Raw genomic sequence first — 21,403 nt, 5'->3', positions numbered from 1 at the left:
AAATCATCACATCAGTTCCGTTTTCAGAGCATTGTGAAAAAATAATAATATGTACCAATGTATTTACATAGTATATACATGATCTGAAAAATAGAATTAACACTGTGGTCCATGGGTGTAAATCCAAAGGGTTTAGGAACGAAAGAAATGAGGAAAGAAAATAGCTCATAGCCAAACGTGATGAATCAAAAGTATTTATAAACAAATGTAACACCCAGCACCTCCATGTGTGCGAAAAAAACCACGTGAAGGAAAAATGAGATGTGTATGAGATCAGTTAAAGTCCATAACCAAAGATGAGTGATAATCTAGAAGGGGGGAAGGCATCTACCTGAAGTTGGAAATATTGAATTTTCTGCGTGTCTATGACGGATTCAGTAAACCTGGAAAAACGTGTCCGTCGCTTCTATACGTAGGAAGGGTGTCCATATCTCTAGAAAGATCTCTGATTGGTCCTGTAAGTTGTATATGATTCTCTCATGGGAAGCCGTTTGGATCATAGCTGTCAGCCAGTTCCCTTGTGACGGGTGGGGGGGTCGCGGGCCTCCATTGGCGCAATATGCAGAGTTTGGCCGTAACCAAATCTGTATGAAAGAGGCGGTGTTGCGGCCTTGATAGTTCGGGCAACCACTGCAAGTCATGCAGAAGAACTTCAGGGGTCATAAGCGGTAGGCAGAGTGGCATGGTGGATCCCAGGTTCCGTCCCTCGTATTCCCAAAAGGTCTGCGCTGAGGGGCACTCGCATATGGAAGACTCTCATTGGGAGGTGGGACATCTCCAGCAGTTGGCATGTGAGAAAAGACCTGCTCTGTGCAATTTCGTGGGCGTCCAGTACCAGCCCTGCAAAACTTTAAAACGGCAGAATTTCATCTGCGCCTCTCTTGCGCCCTTATCCGGGGCTTCTAAGATATCCGCCCATTCGTCATCTTCATATGTGATTGCCAACCGCTCCTGCCATCTGGCACGTAGCGTCTGTGCCAAGGGGGTCGAGAAGCAGTGCAACAGCAGTACCCCATAGAGACCGGACATTACCCCTTTGTACCTCCCCAAGGTGAGAAGGAATGACAGCACCGGTGATAAGGACAAGTTCCACGGGGGGCTCCAAGCACTACCTCAGACAGTGTTGTAGTTGGGTATATCTACAGGACTGTGTTGTAGGAAGACCTTCCTCCTCCAGAGTTGTACCAGCGGTTTAAATGAAACTTTGCAGATAAGCTGATCAATTGTATGGATACCCGCTGCCTGCCATACCTGCCATCTCAAACCCCCCCCCCCCCATACTTATAGCGTCATTCCCCCATAGTGGAGCCTTCTCATGCAGACGGGGTTGAGCGCCCAGCAGTTTGTGAGCCCGGTGCCAGGCCATACGCGTGTCTGATATGATCGGGTATCGAGTACCACTGTTCCTGGTCTCCGTCATATATAGCGAAGATAATCCTGCCTCGGCCGAAAGTAGATGGCGTTCCAACAGAACTCATGGTGGCAGGTCCGAAAAGTCTCAGAAGCATGCCATCTGGGAGAGATGTAAAGCCAGCGCAAAGAGTTCTACCCATGGGAGGCCAAGTCACCTGTGGGTGTGGCGAGCTTGTAGCTGGACGCATCTATGCGTGGGTTTGAGGAGCCCCACACAAATAACCGGATCTTGGAGTCTATCTGCCGCAAGGTTTTGACGGGCCCCTGCATCTGAAGCATCCCCAGGATATAGTTAAAGCGCCGTAGCGTTAGCATGCGGACTGCCTGCACTCTACCCCACAGTGAAAGTCCCAAGGCCTTCCATTTTTCGATGTCTCGCTGCATCTGGGTAATCATCAGGTTGAGATTGTCCTGAATCATTCCTGCTAGGCCTTTATTAACAAGAACTCCCAGATACTTAAGGCGTGATTGTTGCAATAGGAAGGGTTACCCATATATGGCCGCTTTTGTGGTCCTGTCCGAGATGGGAAGCGCTTCACTTTGCCCCAGTTGATCTTCTACCCGGAAAAGGAGGAAAAGTCATCAGTAACCTGAAGTAGAGACGACAGTGAGTGGGGCAGGTCCGTGAGGGTTAACAAGATATCATCTGCATATAAATACAGTTTGGAAGTGGAACTTCCGTGATGGTGGCCGAATTGTGCATGGTGGCCGCGAGTGGCTTCATAGCCAGGAGGAAGAGGAGTGGTGAGATGGGGAATCCCTGGCGCGTCCCTCTATGTATTGGAAAGGGGTCGTATAGGAATCCACCACAATTAACTTGTGCCGTGGGGTTCCAATAGAGGAGGCGTACTTTAGCTATAAATTGAGCCAAGAGGCCATGGTGTTCCATCACTCGGAATAGGTATTCACACTCAATCCCATCAAATGCCTTTTCTGCATCGAGCGAAAGGGCGATAGCGTCCGCAGGGAGGTCCTTGGTCACCCACTGTACGCAAGTGGTTCCTGGAGGACCGGCCCTGAATAAAACCCACTTGTGAGGCGTGTACCAGGGATGGCATGACTGCTGCTGAAATCGACGCATCACCGCTTCGTGGCTGGACAATCGATGGAGCACCTGTTTTGCCACAGCCGCATCGACCCAGTCTATCCCAATTTTCAATGCATGAACCTGTGCACCAAGTTCGTCCTCAAAGTACCCCGCAGTAGGGAACTGACACCATGTGTCTGGAAATCAATACATCACCTCCCCTTGCAGTAAGGAATCGATGCATCACCACCCCTATCAGTAAGGAATCAACGCATCACCTCCCCTGACAATAAGGGATCAACGCATCACCCCCCTGGCAGTAAGGGATTGATGTATCACCTCCCCTGGGATGCTCAACACCTCACTTTGCTTTTCCTGCACCCCATCTCCCCATTGCCTGTTTTCGTCTTTGATTTTGTAAGAGGGATTTACCAGTGGGAGCACGGTAGTGCTAGCCATTCATTCTCCTGGGCTTACTTCCAGGACTGGACAGTCCTAGTTCCAGGGAGAGGAGGATAGGAGAGTGGTCTGAGAGGGCCTGTCTCCTGAATTTGGGATTCCTGGGTAAACTGTACTACCCTTTGGGAGGTGAGAAAATAATCCAGGCAGCAGAGCGTGCTGTGTACCTGAGAGACAAAGGTGTATTCCATATCTGTGGGGTGACTCAAGTGCCAGTGATCTACCAGGCAATTATCTTGCATAACGTCCTCCAGCAACGCCCGGTCGGCTGCGTTGTTCCTGTCCAGCAGTCCAGTCCTGTCCAAAATCAGGTCCCTCACTAGATTCCAAGCCCTGCCTATGAGGAATTGGGATGTGACACTTTCTGACAGAACTCTATTTAACTGCAAAAATTAAAGTCTGGGGCTCACGGAAGACAGAGTCTTTGTAGGGAAGGCAGGACAGGTCCTCAGGGTTTTGGGGGGCTGCAGGCTGCAGGGCACACTGGGATTGTGCTGGAGAAGTTCGAGGTCGGGACAGACCTGTACGTCTCGGTCCAAGACAGTTGGTGTCCTCCTTCTTTTTTAGGTACGGCTCTTCAGTTCTTCTTCCTCTTGCTTGTCTGAGGAGGCATGGTTCGGGGTCTCCCTTAAATACTACATTTAGGGGCGTTTCAGGTAGGTACAGGTCGGGACCATGGGTCCCTTCCTTTGGGTGGGATCACCCCCTATTAATCCACCCTCCACTGGGAGGGGGGCGTAAGGCTCACTCTGGTTGGCTGGGTCCCCCCATCTTCAAGATGGCAGGGACTGAGAGTTGTGCTTTGACACGCCTACGCAACCTAAGGGGTGGGTTTGGCAAAAGTGAGCACACCTCTCCTCCTATCTTGGTTTCCTGCCGATTGTCCCTCCCAAAGTAAGGGTTAGATCCAGTGAGGGCCAGTTAGTGGGAACAGCAAATGGCTAGGTCAGCTCACAATGGCGGCAAGTCTTTGAAGCTTCCCCTTCATGGACCATGCTCATCCTGGGGTAGGAGGGTTGGAACCTCTGCCTAGGATGTGCTTTGTTTCGGCAGACGGTCCAGAAACATATCTCGTGGTGGCCGTTGGCAAGCAGCCACTCAGCCAGGACACAAGAGTTAGATTGTTTTTCAGGGGGAAACTCTAAGATGCCCTCTGAGTGCATTTGGCATTAAATCCAACACTGGCATCCGTGTGGGCTTATTGAGCTGACCGTTTGCTACCAAACTTCCCGGAATTCAGTCAAGCCATCACGGTGCTATGGAGTTCGTAATGACAAACTCCCAGGCCATATACTGTTTATGGCTTTACTGCACTTACAATTTCTAAGAATGGACTTGGACACTGTAGGGGTACAGGGCTCATGCACCTGTACCCTCCCGATTGATATAGTGCACCCAGCTTGAGGGATGTCTTATCTATACCATGGGCAGTGGGTTGTAGGCATGGCGCACATCCCTGTGTTTAAAGATGTGAGGCTAGAGAATCTCTGGTCTCATCCCTTCCCAGGCACACACAAGGTTGTCTTTCGTTGGATCAAGAAAAGACTTTCATACAATGTATCTTGTTGTGTATTTATTAATTTTGCTTGAAGATTGAGTTCATAATTTGCAGCATTAGTTCATGTGTCTTCAATATCTTTATCAACAATCATTAGTTCAGGCACTGTCTTTCAAACGTGTCCAATGCATTTCGGGCATTTCAAACATGCCCTTCATCAGGGAATTAACACTGAAAACGATAATGTGAATAAACATTAGTATGGCTACTCAGTGTAAATGCAGTGAAGCAGTACACAATAGTGAATAATGACATCCATATTGACCTTTTACACAAGAAGTAAAATGACTGTTCAAACAGAAACGAATATGCACAGTTATGATCATTTATCCTTTAAGTGAGAACAGTGTCAAGGTGTGTTTGCATGCATAGGAAAAGAAAACTAAATAAAGAAAACTAGGTCGGCGGATCACTCACATGCCTGTCGGGGAAAGCTGGGACAATCTAAAAAGGAATATGGGGGGGTTTACAATTAGTGCATGTTAATGGAGTGCCTCGTAGCGCACTCAGTATTGGGTCTAGCCTGTGTGCCATGTTGACTCTTCACTTTTCTCTGCACCAAAACACGCTGCCTGCAATGGCAGTGTGTGTGTGTGTGTGTGTGTTAAGGTACAGGACCTTTAAGCGTGGCACAATATGTGATGCAGCCCTTGGAGGCCTTCCCTGGTCACAGTGCCCCTTGGTACGTGTTACAAGGGATTTGCATGTGGCCAGAGAGGTGCCAATTTGGGGGTACAAAGGTACAGTTTTAGGGAAAGAACATATTCCCTGGGTACCTTGTTAGCAGGAACACAGGGCACATTTAGTCAAGTAGCAATATTTAATTGGGTTAACATTCTTTCGGCCTCTGTGAATCTGTGTACTTGTTTTTTGTTTCTTTGTTTTTTGGGAGCGAGAGAAGTTACATGATGATCTTTTCCACAGAGCAATATACAGATAAACAACTGACTAGATGAGGCATTGTTAATTTCCACATGTGCATGTTTAAGTAATGCACTCAATTTTTGTATCAAACTGCTTCATTACTGTGATCAAATACTTTCGATTAAAGGACTGCAAATGGAAAAAAAAATTATCTTCTGATGTTTTCTTCTAGTTAAAGTGGAAATTACAAAGTTGAAAGTCGGGCTATACTTTTAAGTCGAAAGGGAACATGGCACGAAGAAATTCCAAAAAGCCAAACATCTCCAGCTCCATGGAATCGGAGGAAATCAGTTTGGAAACCTCAGTTCCAACGGATGACATTTCCTCACCCGATGAGAGAGGTGACGGGACCAAAGTTACCCGACAGCTTATCGAGAGGAAGGAACTTCTGCACAATCTACAGCTGTTAAAAATCGAGCTCTCCCAGAAGAATCTGATGATTGACAACTTGAAAGTGGAATACCTCACAAAAGTAAGTGCACTTTAAAAATCCGTGCCTCTCGACCACGATACATTTTTTTGCACATTTATTTACAAACCTTTCATATGTTTACAACGTAGATGTTGCCAGTATGATAATATTTTAATTGTTAATGTGAAAAGTAGAATATTTTCGTTTCAGTTCCACCACAGTGGAGAAACCCAAGAAAAACTAGTGCTACTTTTTATAGTTTTCCTCAGAATTCCAGCTGGGTGTTTTTTTCCTGCTCAGATTAAATTAGTGTTGTTTTGAGCGACATAGTGTGGGATGCGGTTTTCGTATGTATTAAGCGAGTTTATGCATTGGCACTGACTGATACTGCGGGCCCAACCACTTAGAATTTTCTAAATCTCAACATTTTTAGTAAAACCTACTTTATAACCAACGCACAATATTCACGGCACATGCTTTGTTATAGTGACCAACCATTCTAGTCTTCCTTTTCTAGGTCTCTGGTTTCCATTGGCCTACAGTCTGGATGTACCCTGTGCAACACTGCTGTAGAGCAAGATGATATGATGATAGAAATTTATAATGCGCAAAACAATAACCCGCAGGTGTCAAGGCGCATAACAATACAATCAGAATTAAAACAGACGTCCTTACATATAGGCTTGTCGGAAGAGACGAGTTTTTAGGGCATTGCGGAATTTCTGTAAAGCTGGAAGGGATCTCAGGTCAAGAGGAAGATAATTCCACCACTTGGGGGCTAGCGTGGAAAAAGCCTTGCCACCCCATTTAGCCCACCCCAGTAGATTGAGTGGCACAGTCGGAGATGTATGTGGTCTGCAACTTCCTCCAGCCTTGCGTAGATAGTACTGTCTTATTTTTGTAACCGTGTGCTGGCGATTTCCACAAAAAATAATTATGATGTTGCAATAACAGAATGGCCGAGTACGCTATGAAGTAGCATGGTGGTAGATGACATTTTTGTAGCATACGTTTTTAAGATACACCATGCTTACAATGTAAAACGAGCTAAATACAATACATATTTCCACTTTTCTTCTGTGAACATTACCTATAATCCTCATTTGATTGCTGATAATAGTCTACTTAAACTATGGATACCTTGTAATCATGAAATCAAATGTTACCCTTTCTAAAGCACTCTACATTTAGGCGTTATCCCTAAAGACTGCAGCTGTGTGTAATCACTTGATAAGGTATACTGTTAATAATAATCTAAATTGATTAACTGTAATTGCCACCCTAAAATGAAGGGGGATTTTGTTGTAACAGTTGAAGTAAAAAAGCTAGTTTTTTTAGGTACGCTAATTGAAGAATTGTATTGAACGTAAGGGAGAGGTTTCCTCGATCCGATATTTCCAGAAGGTTATCAAGCACATTCCAAAGTGAAAATTCTGTACTGTGAAGTGGTCAAAATCCAAACTCTTGTGATCTAAATATGGTTTAACCTGGCTTATTGCTATCTTCTAAAACAGCCTCAGAAAACTTTGTAACAGTTCTATAATTGCCTGGGCCAGAAATGCTCAGACCTTTGTCCATTTTATGGGATGACCACAACACTTTTTTTTTTAATTTTTTTTTTATTTTGTAGTATGCAAGATGAAACAGAAAGGTGGGGGGAAATAGAACAAGGGGACCCAGAAAGAGAAGAAGGAAAGAACGGGGACAAGACGCCACAAAACCCCTCGCAGGGGGAGCAAAGAGTAGGGAGGGAAAATGTTCGCAAAGGAAGGGGCAGTAGAGCTCCAGAATCCACAACACGATGGTAGTAGCCAGGCAAAGCAACGGAGGCGTGGGCAGAAGGGTCCGCCCTTCACAGCGGCCAGTTCATGCCTGGTAGTTCAACAGCGGATGCATCGTCCTCGGTCAGGAAGAGCAGCCCAAGCTCCATCCAGGACCTAATGTCCATCCCTAGAGCAAGGCAGGTCGCAACAGGAGAAGAAAACAAGAAAGAAACGTCCCCAACTACCCCCCCTACCTCGTCCCTCCCCAACACCTCCCACCCCCCCGTGGTGACGACCAGCAAGCATACAGATCATTACAGTCACTCCCGCAATCAAATTTGGAAAAGATGAAGGGCCCGCAGCGCTGACGGACACACTGCCGAAGGCAGGCCTCGGGAGAGAAATCTCACAAGTGGGCCCCAATTGCACATAAAGTTCTTAAAATTCCCCAGGAAAATGTCAGATAGACGTTCCATGCTTAACAAGCGCCACAACCGGGCATGCCACAAGGAGATAGCAGGGGCAGATGGGGTCTTCCAAGCGGCTGCCAGAGTCATCTTAGCCGCACCCAAACACAACCACATGACACGCTTATCCGCCCTAGTCTGGTGTTCGAGCAGTGGGTCCCTAAGTCCTAACAATACAAAGGCCACGGAGTCAGGGATTGGGTAACCCAACATATCTTTTATGTGGGAGAAAATCTCAGCCCAAAACGGCTTGATGGTGGGACAGTCCCACCATATATGGCTAAAATCCCCTAACATCCCACAGCCTCGCCAACACCTATCTGAAGCAGTTGGAAATATGCGATGTAATTTAGACGGATATAGGTACCAATCAAAGATGAGTTTCATATGGGCCTCCCTAAGGTCAACAGAGTGGTTATGCGCCGTCACATCCCTCCATAAGCCCTGCCACTCGCTATTAGAAATGTCCCTCCCTAAGGTGGATTCCCAGTGGTCCTGATATCGCGGCCGCGGAGACATAGTAGTATCTAATAGCAACTTATATAGAAAAGAGATCGCTCCCTTCATGGTGGAGGTGGGCAGGAGGAAGGATTCGAATGTCGTCAAGGGTCTGGTAGCGGCATCCACTACAGCAGGCGACATCGCCCAGTGCAGGAGCTGAAGATGTCTGAATCTCTCCGTTGGTAAGACGCCATAGTCCCTCATACAGTTGTGAAAAGTGAGGGGTTCGGTGCCATGGAACAAGTTGGTGAGGGCCCTGCAGCCACCCTCCCTCCAAGCTGCAAAAGGGCCCTCCACCAGAGCCGGGGGAAAGGCCGGGTTGAAATGAATTGGGGTGAATGGAGATGGGAATGTGGTCCAACGGTCATCGCCACTCACCGTGTCCCAGACCTTCAACACCGTGCTTGTGGGGGTGCTAATGTACACGTTTCTGGGCCGGTCCATTTTAGGCTTCCAGGCTAAATCCCAGATGGAGCGGCCTGCAACACTCCGATCCATGTGGAGCCAATGCTTCTCCGAAAGCTGTTGAGACCACTCCACAAGAACTCTCAATTGGGCAGCCTTGTAGTACAAATGCATGTCCGGAAAGCCCACTCCCCACTTTAAGCGTGGACGCCGAAGAACCGCAAACGGGAGCCGTGCCCGGCCACCTTGCCAGACATATTTCAGCATCGCGGTCTTCAATCGGCGAAAGTAGTCCAGCCCTATCGGGATAGGCAAAGCTTGCCTAGCCATGAGATGAATTTGGGCTTCCATCGTTCTAGTTCAGCCCTAATTGATGTCAACATCGGGGGGAAGTTAGCTTGGAACAGGGCACCTACGGAAGGAGTCAGCCGCACCCCCAGATAAAGCAAGGACGACGACGCCCATGCAAGTGGAGTGAGCAGCCGGGTCAGTTGTACCTCCCCTGGTGACAGGGTCAGATTCAATATTTAGGACTTGTCGAAGTTAACCTTAAAGCCCGCCACCTCTTCATAAGTGGAGAGTACTGAGTGGACGTGTGGTAGCGACAGCGCTGGGTCGCGAATAGACAACAGAACGTCGTCGGCAAAGAGCGAGATCTTATGCTGCTCGCCCGTAAAGGGAAGCCCGAGAATACGCTCATCCTCCCGCACCGCCAACGCCAGTGGTTCTATGCTGAGGGCGAAGAGGAGGGGCGAGAGGGGACATCCCTGGCGTGTCCCCCGGGAATGGCAAAAGCTCCCGGACCTATGGCCATTAACCAAAACTCGGGAGGTAGGGCTACTGTAATTGGCCTCAATCATCCGTATGAAATGTGGCGAGAACCCGAAGGCCACCAGCGTCTGGTGCAGAAACCCCCAGTCGACGCGATCGAAGGCCTTCTCCGCGTCAAGCCCTACCAGCACCGCAGGTATGCAAAACCGTTCCGCTTTTTCGATGAGGTGGACGACGCGGCGCAGATTATCATGAGTCTGCCTACCCTTAATGAAACCAGATTGGTCCGGGTGGATCAAGGCAGGCATCAGGTCTTGCAGTCTGCCCGCCAAAATGGAGGAGTACAGTTTAGCGTCCAGGTTGAGGAGCGCTATCGGGCGGTAAGATGTACAGGAAGTAGGGTCCTTCCCCGGCTTGGGGATAATAGTAATCAACGCTTCGGCCATGGAGTCGGTGGTCTTTCCATCAATCGCCATCGCATTGAAGAGGGAAACTAAGTAATCGCAAATGTCGGAGGCGAACGTCTTGTAGAAGAGGGCCGTGTAGCCGTCAGGCCCAGGGGCCTTATGTAGCTTTAGGGCCTTGATGGCGTCCAGGACCTCCTCTCGAGTGATGGGGGAGGACAGCAAGTCATTCCATTCTTTAGAGACTTTCGGGAGAGGCAGACCCTCCAGAAACGCGGATTGAGCTTCCGGGTCGAGAGCGTCGCTCGAGTAGAGTGCAGCATAGAAGCGACCAAAAATGGCCGCCTTGTCCGCATCCCTGTGCTGAACAGAGCCCGCATGGTCACGCACTCCTCCTATGTAATCTCTTTCCCGTTTGTCACGAAGTTGCCGGGCAAGATGGCGCCCAATCTTGTTGCCCTGGGAGTAGGAGGTACGCCGAAGGCGCAGGAGAGTAAATTCCGCTCTGTTGTTATAGTGGGCCCTCAGCTTCCCTCGCACCGCCGTCAGGGGGCGTAGAGTCACCCTGGAGGGGTTCCCCTTGTGGGCCTGTTCTAGCGCGGCAAGTTCCGATTCAAGAGCCTCCCTCTCCTCGCGCCTCAATTTGTTCAGGTTCGCGTTGAGAGCGAGGCACGTGCCCCTTAGAGAGGCCTTGCACGCGTCCCATGTGTTATACACCGATGTGTCTGTAGGGGGATTGAGGAGAAAGAAATCACCAATAGCCTTACGTAAAGCCTTACAAGACATCTCATCCCGTACCAAAGCTGCAGGAAAGTACCATTTACGCCAACCAACCCCCCCCGGCGGCCCAGTGTAGTCCCAGAACCACCAGGCTATGATCCGATAACGAAAGTGGAAAGATATCAGCCAGTTGTATATCCCCCCGAAGAGCCTGGCTAACCAAGACATAGTCAATGCGGGAATACGAGCGATGAACACTGGAAAAAAAAGTGTAGTCCCTAGCTTGTGTATGGACAAAGCGCCAACTGTCTATGAGCCCCATATCACTTAACTGACGCTTAGTTTCCTCTGAGAAGACGCCAGTGTCCGCCCTGCGCGCTCCAGAACTATCCAGATCCCTGTCCCATACCATATTGAAGTCACCTAGCAAAAGTAAGTGCCCCTCTACAAAGTCCCCCATCTTATTCAGCAAATCTTGCAGAAAGCCATTCTGACCCGTATTCGGAGCATACACTACAGCAAAAGTACATAAGCGGCCATGCAACATGCCTTTCACCAGTAGCCAACGGCCCTCCTTATCGACACTCACTCCCAGGGGCTGAAAATGTAGGGAAGCCCTGAAGAGAAGGGCCACACCTCTATGTTTCGTGGACGCGGATGCCCTGTAGATAAGAGGGAACTGCTTATGTCGGAGCCTCAGCTCATCCCTCCTAGCCAGGTGGGTTTCCTGTAGAGCGACCACATCTAAGTGATGGTCCTCAATGTACTTCCAGAGTTTCTGCCGCTTCTGCGGGGAGTTGAGGCCCTTTACATTCCAAGTTCCTATGCTAATAGGCATAATGGGGGATTAAAACTCCACGCCATGCATACCTCCAGACAGCCACTCTCCCCGTACAAATCCCCGACACACACCGGAGTCCAAATCCATCGGAGAAGGGCAATCAAAGGGACCCAAGGGAGAGACCACAGCCACAACCACATCAACGGGGTCACGTGCCTTCTCCTCAAGCTACTCAGAACGGCTACCCTCCCAGAAGGCGCGGGGGCCAAAGGAGCCGCACCACAGAGCGAAATACGAAATGCAGAAGTGAACACCTTAGGAGGCATCACCAACATACAGCCAGCACACACGGTCGTCACCACAATCCCCCCGATCCCCATCCCCAACCCAGATTGCTCTGCCAGCACAACCACACACAGAGCATCAACTAACCCACCTCCCATCAACAAACCCAAAACCAAAGAAACAGAGCACAAGGCTCGCAACCTGAATTGTACATTCGGAAGTTCCAATGGGCCACAGGTCACACGGTCCACATCAGACTGGTATCGGGGTGGGGGCACCAGATCAGGGGCCCCCAGGGCCAAGGCCCGGGGTGTCTTCTCCAAAAGTACCATAGTACCCCAGGGCCGCAGGAACAGAGGCGCTCCGGCGCCCAACTATCAAAGAAGGCAGAGGTTATGCTGCTCCAGAAGACTGCTGAGAATCCGCAAGGGTGGCCGAGGCCACCGACGCCACCGCTGCTCCTCTCTCCTGCAGGCTGATAGAGTGGTCCGGGCGCAGCCGGTCTGGGGAAGCTCCAACCCGGTGCCAAGACGAAGAGCGACGCTGCCGCCGTGAAGGTGAGGACTGCGCCGCTTGCGATGGCGAGCCCTCCTCCAGTCCCAACAGGTCCCTCGCGGCCTTTAGAGAGCGGATCTGCACCAACCTGTTCTGCCATCGGAATATAATCCGGAAGGGGTCACCCCATGAGTAGGAGACGCCCTGCTCCCTCAGATAGGCAGTCACTGGCCGGAATTCTCTTCGCTTCTGAAGCGTGGAGGTTGCCAAATCCTGGAACAGCTGTGGTCGATGGTCTCGAAAGCTCAAGGTGGAGAGGGCCCTGGCCTTCCGGAGGATGCGTTCTTTAGTTTGAAAGTCGTGGACGCACGCAAGAATGTCTGGAGGGGGTCCTCCTCGCCTGGGCAGGCCAACTCTGTGCACCCTGTCCAATTTGATCTCCTGAACGTCATCCTCGTCCAGCACCTGCAGGAAGAGGGCCTGCACATACCCCCTCAGGTCACCAGCCTCTCCGTCCCAGGGGACCGCTCTGACGCGGATGCTGTTTCTCCTGGAGCGGTTTTCCAAGTCCTCGGCGTATGCTTGTAGGTTCAAGTTCTGGTCCGTAAGGCGAAGGACATCCTGCTGCAACTGGTGCACGTCATTCGCCATACTCAGATCATGATCTTCCAACATGGCCATCCGTTCTCCGACGCTGTCCATGTCTCTTCGGACCTCACGAAGGTCCGACGCTAGTTGAGCACGAAGCTCGGAGATGTCCTCCTTGATCGAGGCAAAGAGTTCCGACATAAAGGCCTTGGTGGCCGGCGCCTCTTCGTCCGAATGTCTAGCTGAGCCGCTCGCTCCAGGGGAGTTCGGTGGTTGCGATGCTTTAGCGGCTCCCTCCTTCAACGATCTCCCTTTGCGCGGCAATTGCGACATCGTGGCAGAGCCGTGGAGGCAGGGCTGTCCCAGATGCAGGCCGTGCAAGAGTACCTGCGTCACAAATGGCAGCCGCTCAAGAAAATAGCGGTGTGAGACCACTCGTCGAAGAAGGCGAGGTACGGCCACAGAGCCGGGGTACCCGTTTCACGGAGCTGGGCACGGGGCAGACATCCGGTTAATGCATAACTGAGTCCTCCACCTCTGGATTGTGTGGGCCGGAGAATGGACCGCCTGGCAGAGCAGGGTCCCGATGCAGCCAATATCCACTCCCGGATGCCCCGCAGAAGCCAACCACTCCAAGCTGTAGGCAACGCAGAGTACGGGCCCCCCGAGCAGTATCGTGTTCACAGTGGTGGGGATGATCCTCCGGTTAGCATAGGCCGTCGAGGACGCCGATGCGGCGGGCAGTGATGGCCACTTCCAGGACACCCAGGTCCGTCAGAGCTCCACAGTTCAGGTGCACGTGGCCAGCTCCCTGACGAGTCCTCCAGTCGTTCAAAGCAAGGGGCGCACCCCCAAACCAACGTCTCGTCGTATTGGAGGGAGTCTGATGGCCGGGGAAGGCTTCGCGGGGCCACTCCCAATCGATGTCGAGCTGTCGCGCCCCACTGCGGCCTCGTTCTTACGCAAGGCCGGTGCTCAGCAGGCCCGACGTTGAAGAGCTTCCGATGTCGTCGTGCAATCACTCCGGGAGAAGCCGATGCCACCGGACCACCCCGCCCGGTGCCGTTGTCCTCTGTGGTCGTTTCAGAGCAGATGGAAGCCCCGTAGATGATGCTGAACAACGCTTAGCAGGTCGGGCGCCGGAGCGACCCAAAAGCACGTCTTACTCCGACGCCATCTTGGCCACGCCCCCGACCACAACACTTTTAATTAGTTCTGAATCAACCCGTTCACTTAATGACCCATTGATAAGAGGGGCAGAGGACATCATTGGAAACTTCTGCCAGAATTCTTGCCCTGTATTTCCAAGAGAAGCATTAGCTGTGATTGGGTTAACATATTTGAATCTAATGGGTTTTATAATGCATACGGAATTGACTTGCATTCCTAGAGAGGGTATATTAACAGGAACTTTTGGAAGCACTGAGGAGGAAACAGAGTTTAGCAGTTGCCATAATGCTCCCCCGTGTTTATATTGTACTTGTAATGGGTTTTAGGATCCGTGTCCTGGATCCAATAAGCGCTTAATTGCATGGAAAGCTTCCCAGACTGTTTTCTTTGCACTCAAGAAAGTTCTGACAAAACGATTGTGTCGGTGTTTGAATAGCCTTATGATGCATATAGACGATTCAGCCTTTGTGCAATTTTCATAATTTCTCATATATCTTCTATCATTTAGCCTCCAGATATCAGGAGCTTTATTCTAGCATTTGTGGTTTGTTTGGCATGGTGTAGTGTTCACAAGTCTTAAGTCCTGACTGGACAAAGCTGATTTGCTATTTTACCTAATCTCGGGAAATTTGCTGAATGCTAAGACATCACCTGTAATATTCTTCCTATTTTGTTTTTTTTAATGTAGGACTGCTGTATCGTTTTATGATCTATCTTTCCTAGATATCTGGTGGGACCATGGTTAAGCCAAGTTGAGGGCAGATGCTGGGTACTTGTAGTCATGAAGGATTTTGTAATAGGTAATAAACAAATCCATTGTTATGAAATGGAGCTTTAACTAATTACTGCAGCCAAGGTCAGGACATGGATTTATAAACATTTCAAAGTGGGCTTTCTCAAAGGGAGTTGGCTGCCCACCAGAGGTTCATATTCTAATTTCAGGACAAAAGGTGGATGACAGTCATACAAAGCCTTATTAAAAAGACAATCCTGTCATGGTGCCCTTTGAACCACCTACAGCTTTGCGGCGGACTGGGAATTGACCTGCCAACTAAGACCCAGATCTTCCATGGTGGGAGATGAGGCCCGGGGTAGGAACAGGCAAAAGGGACTCCATGCGCAGTCTTGGGAAATGACCACCATTTCTCTCCAAACTAAGGATGCAGATAAAGTTGAGTTCCCACAAAGTTGGAGATTCTGCTTTGCATTTGGGTAATCATCAAATTTATTGGTTCTCGTCCCTCCAGATCATGAGATAAATGGAGTTCAGTATTTCTGTATCTAACCTCCCTCTGCATTTTTGCCAGGAATCTTCCAGCAGGCCTTTAGGACATTTGTGCTTCATGTCCTTGTTGAAGTTCGGAAGCTTAATTTGAATTCTTATAGGGTGTGGGAGCCTGGCAGATCGAATATAGAGACTTTCCAGTCCTATTCATGTAGTCTTAACATTTTCAAAAGTCACATTTGGGATATTAAAAGACCTTCATCCGGATTGAGAGTTTGATGGGCAGGTTACACCGTATTACAAGTGCCCTTGTAATACGCCAGATGGGAAATCTGTCACGTTTGTGAAGGAGTAATCTCTCTGCCGAACTATAAATCAGCCATTAAGAAAATGGGGTAACCCACAAGGTATGGATCTGGGTATATTGCGATATGAATAAACAATTGTCCTAGACCTATTGATTGCATAAGTTGACTTAATCAATTGTCATTTCTGAATTTCTAACAGTACAGAGCACCACAGTCAAATCTGCTCTAATTAAATCAATAATCTTAGTATAAAATGATAAACAGCCACTACGATCAGAAGCAGAGATACAATGTATCAAATTCATTTTTTATAAACAATGTGTTATTTCAAATAAGTAAAACGAGCAGTTGCCAAATTAGAGCGTGGAAAGAAAGGAGTGATCAGAGTGTCGGGTGAATAAGAAGGAAAAAGGAATTCACAGTAGTAATCATAGCAAATTCACATTATTTTTCAAGCAATAGCGGTAATATAATTCTTGCCGTATTGAGTACCTGGTCAAACATACAATTCTTTTTAACCATTACAGTCAAAGTTGTTACACAAGGACATACATGCCCATGATTTGCACTATGTGAGATCAAAATTAATGGTCCAAGGTAAGAGTGATAGCATCGACGTTTCGACATGTCTTAAGGCGAACCTGTTATTTGAACCTGGGGCATGCGAGTCTTTATCAGGACAAGGTAAAAAGGGGGCAACCAAGGGATATCGATGACCCTATGGAAAGACAGAGGGAATATTACCCAATCGTAGTGGCAAAGTAATTAATTCATACAGCACGCTCTAATTGGGCAACTGCTCGTTTTACTTATTTGAAATAACACATTGTTTATAAAAAATGAATTTGAAAAGATGAGACAATGAATTAATACATTGTATCTCTGCTTCTGGTCGTAGTGGCTGTTTATCATTTTGTACTAAGATTATTGATTTAATTAGAGCAGATTTGACTGTGGTGCTCTTTACTGTTAGAAATCCAGAAATGATAATTGATTGAGTCAACTTATGCAATCAATAGGTCTAGAACTATAAATCAGGCCCTCCGTTCACCAATGAGAAGTTAATAAATAACAAAATAAGGCAAATATTTACTTTCTAGCCTTTCCTTAGACCTGATTATGTGATCAATAGTTTAACACTGAAACACTCCTTCACAAAAATAGGTCTATGCCATTGTATGCAGTAAATAGCACTTTTAAATCCTGGTTCTGCAGAGACATGCTAGGCTCTTGCTTGGTATTGCTCCCTTCTACACATTAAGCACCTGGTCCTTGATGCGTCTAAGGCATGGCATACAGTTGATTTATCTAATGTTCGACTGTGGCTTTTAAACATGTCAGATTAGTTTATTTTGATGTATATTTGCAGCAGCTTAGACTGCATCCATTCACGCTTGCAGGGGAAGTGCTGATTCCATATTTTAGAGCCTCAAACTCTCCACTGACTTCTGAACCCTTGCATCAGGAAGTGTTGTTGTGCCAGGTTTTGTGGGGACTTGTCCATCTTTAACCGAGATTGAGAACTGAAAAAATATTGTTGCTCTGAGAGGCATGGGTTTCCACACATATCGTAATACTGTCTTCGGGTCAATGGCCAAAAAACCTCTGCTCAGATACCGCTCCAAGTGTATAACACCTTCCCTATACCTGTCCATTATATTTTTTTATGTAGCTCATTGCGACAAATATATGTAAAGTATGCACCTTCCCATAAGTATTCAGAAGCGATGGAAGTAAATGCTACTTTATTTCCTTCAGAGGTGGGTTTCGACATGGTCACTGTTCATTGGTGCCGTGATCACAACGCGTACAACAGTGAAGTGGAAAGGTTTCCTTGGGTCTTGTTAGTTTGAAAGGCATCAGAAAGCATGGCGTTTGAAAACTGAACAATAATTTAATCGAGCACATACTTGTTAGAATTACCATTCAAACACTTAATCTATTGTAGACCCTAAACCTGTTACATTCATTCTCTAATGTTGCAGAATAAAATTTATATACATAAATTTAGTTATTTACATACAAAAATATGTATTGCATATAACCTACATTATCGATCTTTATTCAGTTTTAACAACCATAAAAGATATAACAAGCGGTGCATAAACACTTAGTTTGTACTTATAGTCATTGCTTACGTGAACCAACGCTGGCAGTAACTGCACCTCTTTTACTGCCAGCCATGCTTCTTTTAAGCAGCGACTATAATTACAAAGTGCGTGCTTACACACTGCTTGCAGGTTTTTAAAATACATAATTAAAAGGAATTGTCATTTACAATGCCAATAGCTCAGAGTCTTGCAAATGCGAAACCTGTTGCATTGCTAATGCTTGTTGTGAATGGGAAGCTCTATTCATCTCAGTATGGCATCATCCACTTGACTGACCCATGGGAACCAGGACAACGTACACAACATTCTTTCAAAGGTGTCTGAACTGAAACACTGATAAAGAGACAGCCTTCTATTCAGCACCTTCTTTGATCTGCAACAATAGTGGCTGCAGCTGATTCAGGTTAAACTTTTGAACTAAGCTATGAGCGACATTAATAAAGACCAAATATACTTATCAATACAGTGAGTTGAAATTGTACAACAAAGTGTGCTCCAGACAGGTTTTAAAGAGCAGTAACATGGTTCACAATACTACCATTCTGCTAGTATGGAAAGGCTTAAGCTGCAAGAGAGAAAGCACACAATTCTGAAAACAAACAGATTCTCCCGCAAACTGAAACTTCAGGGAAATGACAACCTGACAGATCTTCAACATGTTCCCAATATGTTTCAGCGTGCTGATGTCTTCCAACTCCAACTTATTGAAGTAAATAAATCACTGCCAAAGGGCACGAAGACAGTCCAGTCCCCTCCCACCATTGAAGAATGGGAGGGAGGGTGAAAGCCTCACAATGGAGAGGAGGGGGGGCAGCCCCGGGGAAGCAAGCAGCTCGCTTCAAGCGAGGGGAAAAAAAATAAGTGATGCGTAGACACACACTGTGTACTTATAGTCCTTGCTTATGATAAGCAAGGCTGGTAGTAAAAGAGGAGCAGTTACTGACAGCCTTGCTTCTTGTAAGCAGCAACTATAAGTACAAAGTGTGTGTTTTACCCACCTCCTGGAGGTTTTCAAAACACATAAATAAAAGGCATTGCCGTTTACAATGCCAATAACTCAAACTCTTGCGAATCCATGACCTATTGTATTGCAAATGCTTGTTGAGCTCTGAGACGGAGGGGGCAGCAGACATAGGAAGGCAGGGACCGTGACACCAGGCTGTGAATTTCGAAAGGAGGAGGCAGCTGCAGCTAAAACAGACCTCTGTCTTTGAATGCACAGCAAATGTGGCAAGATAAGAGCAAGATTTACAGCCCTGTTTACAACAGATCTCTATAAACCACTGGTCTCCAGTGCTCCAACCTAAAGAAAGAAATTGTGCTCACAAGCTGAGTAACAACACTTGTAACAGGGGAAGTCCTTGAAAATGGGCAGAGCTTTTAAAGCCCATATTCTGAATACAGCTTGTCTTGCAGAAGACGGTGCAAGTGCTGCCTAGGCAAGACCTAAAAACAGCAATAGAATAAGGACCCACCGGGCCGGCTCTAGGGTGGTGCGATCTGTACCAGAGTACCGGGCGCTGAATTGGGGTGGGGGCATCATTTTTACAAGTAATATTATCATTTAAAAGCACCAACCTACTGGTGCGAACCTGACCTCCAGCCATTTTTGTAGGCATCAATTAAAACGTCAAGATAACTCCAGTGATTTATCGTGTTCCTGGAAAGAGACCAGAGGTTTGTCTAGTGAAAGTTCATCCACAGGTAGCGCAGAGGGTTAAAATGCCTGCTGCTAAGAACGTGTACCATGCAGATAACAAAGTGCATGTAATGTAAATAGGTCAGTGGGTTACTGCTTCTGTAAGACAGTTTCTTTTGTTACTTGTCGTTTGTAAGTCAAAATCGTAATGTAAAACATTGAGCTATTAACTGTCATCAAAGAGCTGTGTGCAAACTGCAAGGTATATGTTAGAGCAATATGTTTTTTTGCCCAGTCTTTCATTATCCCAATCTTGCCACAAGGGTTCATTTGGATGGAAAATAATTCTTGTTATTGAAGAGAACCCCTAACAATGGTGTTATATTTTAAATTCTGAATTTGTGCTTTTCTAGAATAAGGACTCAAACTATATTGCCTACCAGTATTCATAACATGTTATTCCTACGTAACACCTTGTAGACCTGTCTGATGTAACATTTCCTATACACTTATTTAACCACATATAATTGTGAAATGTGTGTGTGTGATGTAAAGTGATCTGACACCTTACACTGGTATGAGTGGTGCTATAAAACTAAATGAATCAGAGAGACAGTGGTTCTGGAGACTTGAGGGGCACTGTTAAAGGACCGTGGTGAGGAAATCAGTGGCAGAGGTGGTTATAGGGGGGGACGCTAACGGACATTGTCGCACAGGGCGCCACCAGTGCTAAAGCCGTCCCTGACGACACATCATTAAGATACATAAAAAGAGCCCTTCCAAGAAACCATCAGATAAAATCATGCAAGTATAAAAAGGATAGTTACAACATTTATAGTTAAGTTAAGAGAAATACATATTCTTAATCTCAATAATTGTGTAAAAAATACAATCGTGATTAAACATGTGGAAACCTACTTTAACATCTGTAAAAATGTCATGGCCAATTTACAACCCCTGAAACTGTTTCTCCTTAAAAGTGGAGCAAGCCGATGTAATCTAGGTTTTTAATGAAATATGAAAAAGAGAACATAAGGCATAGTGCTCTGGGGTGCCAAGTCATCACATGGGCAGGAAGTCAAGATTTTGACGCACTCACCTATCTTGGTAAAAGCAACCCAAAAATGTATAATATTCATATGAAAATGATACAGAAGATATCAGTGTTCATAATTCGTAACTACAGGAAGATATGGCTGGCTGCCCTCCATGTTTAAGACCGAAGAATAAGCCTGAACAGTTGGCCAAGTTGATCCTCCCTCAGACACCTCTCCAAACACATTGATGCATAAATGATAAACATATTTTTTAAGAAAGCATTATCATTGAATCCGGGTCACTAAAGAACTGGGTCCCGCAGAGAGAGACAATATATGCCAACTATGGAAAACGTTGAGCATACTGAAGGGACATACAATCTCGTAACACCGAAGGGTTGAATGTGGTCCTGGTTGGTCCACACTGCATTCCACAATAATAGCTGATAGATTTGATCAATTCCTGTCCGCTAAGTAAATCCAGCTTTTTTATGCACTATAAAATTAGAGCAACTCAGTGGAAGGGCTAAAAGCCTTTTAAGAAAGCAATTTTCCATAATCTGCAAATCCCCACACTCCACAAGTCTCCAAACACCAGCTCCATATCTTGCCACGAGACACTTTCAGTCTAGCACATCATATACATGTCTTTCATGGGCTTCTGTTCCATCGTACGGGAGAATTTAAAATGGTAACAATAGAGCTCTTAAATAAAGCCTTCTAATAGCTATTTATTGAACTCATGAGCATCCTGGGAATCTAAGAGGATTCCCAGATACAAGAAAGTATTTGCCTTCGCTATGGGCACCACTCCTTTACTAAAGGAACACCTCTTAGCAAGGCATGATGATGGTCTTCCTCAAATTGGTTCTCATGCCCAGGTTGTTCATGTAACTGGCAAACACATCCAATAATTTTTGCAGCCACACTGCGGTCCTCA

The 21,403-nt window shown here is 47.0% G+C and overlaps 1 protein-coding gene across 1 annotated transcript in view; it reads left to right on the top strand.

Moving 5' to 3' along the window:
- PIBF1 (progesterone immunomodulatory binding factor 1) overlaps nucleotides 1-21,403 on the top strand; it is a 797,165-nt gene that overhangs the window by 11,792 nt on the left and 763,970 nt on the right. Inside the window, exon 2 of the mRNA XM_086933412.1 lies at nucleotides 5,554-5,853. Coding sequence (XP_086789538.1) covers nucleotides 5,611-5,853 — 243 coding nt within the window. The 5' untranslated portion in view covers nucleotides 5,554-5,610. The remainder of the gene's footprint in view (nucleotides 1-5,553; nucleotides 5,854-21,403) is intronic.

Source organism: Lissotriton vulgaris, chromosome 8, assembly GCF_964263255.1.
Source record: "Lissotriton vulgaris chromosome 8, aLisVul1.2, whole genome shotgun sequence".
Taxonomy (NCBI): domain Eukaryota; kingdom Metazoa; phylum Chordata; class Amphibia; order Caudata; family Salamandridae; genus Lissotriton; species Lissotriton vulgaris.
This window is presented reverse-complemented; position numbering and strand designations above follow the sequence as displayed.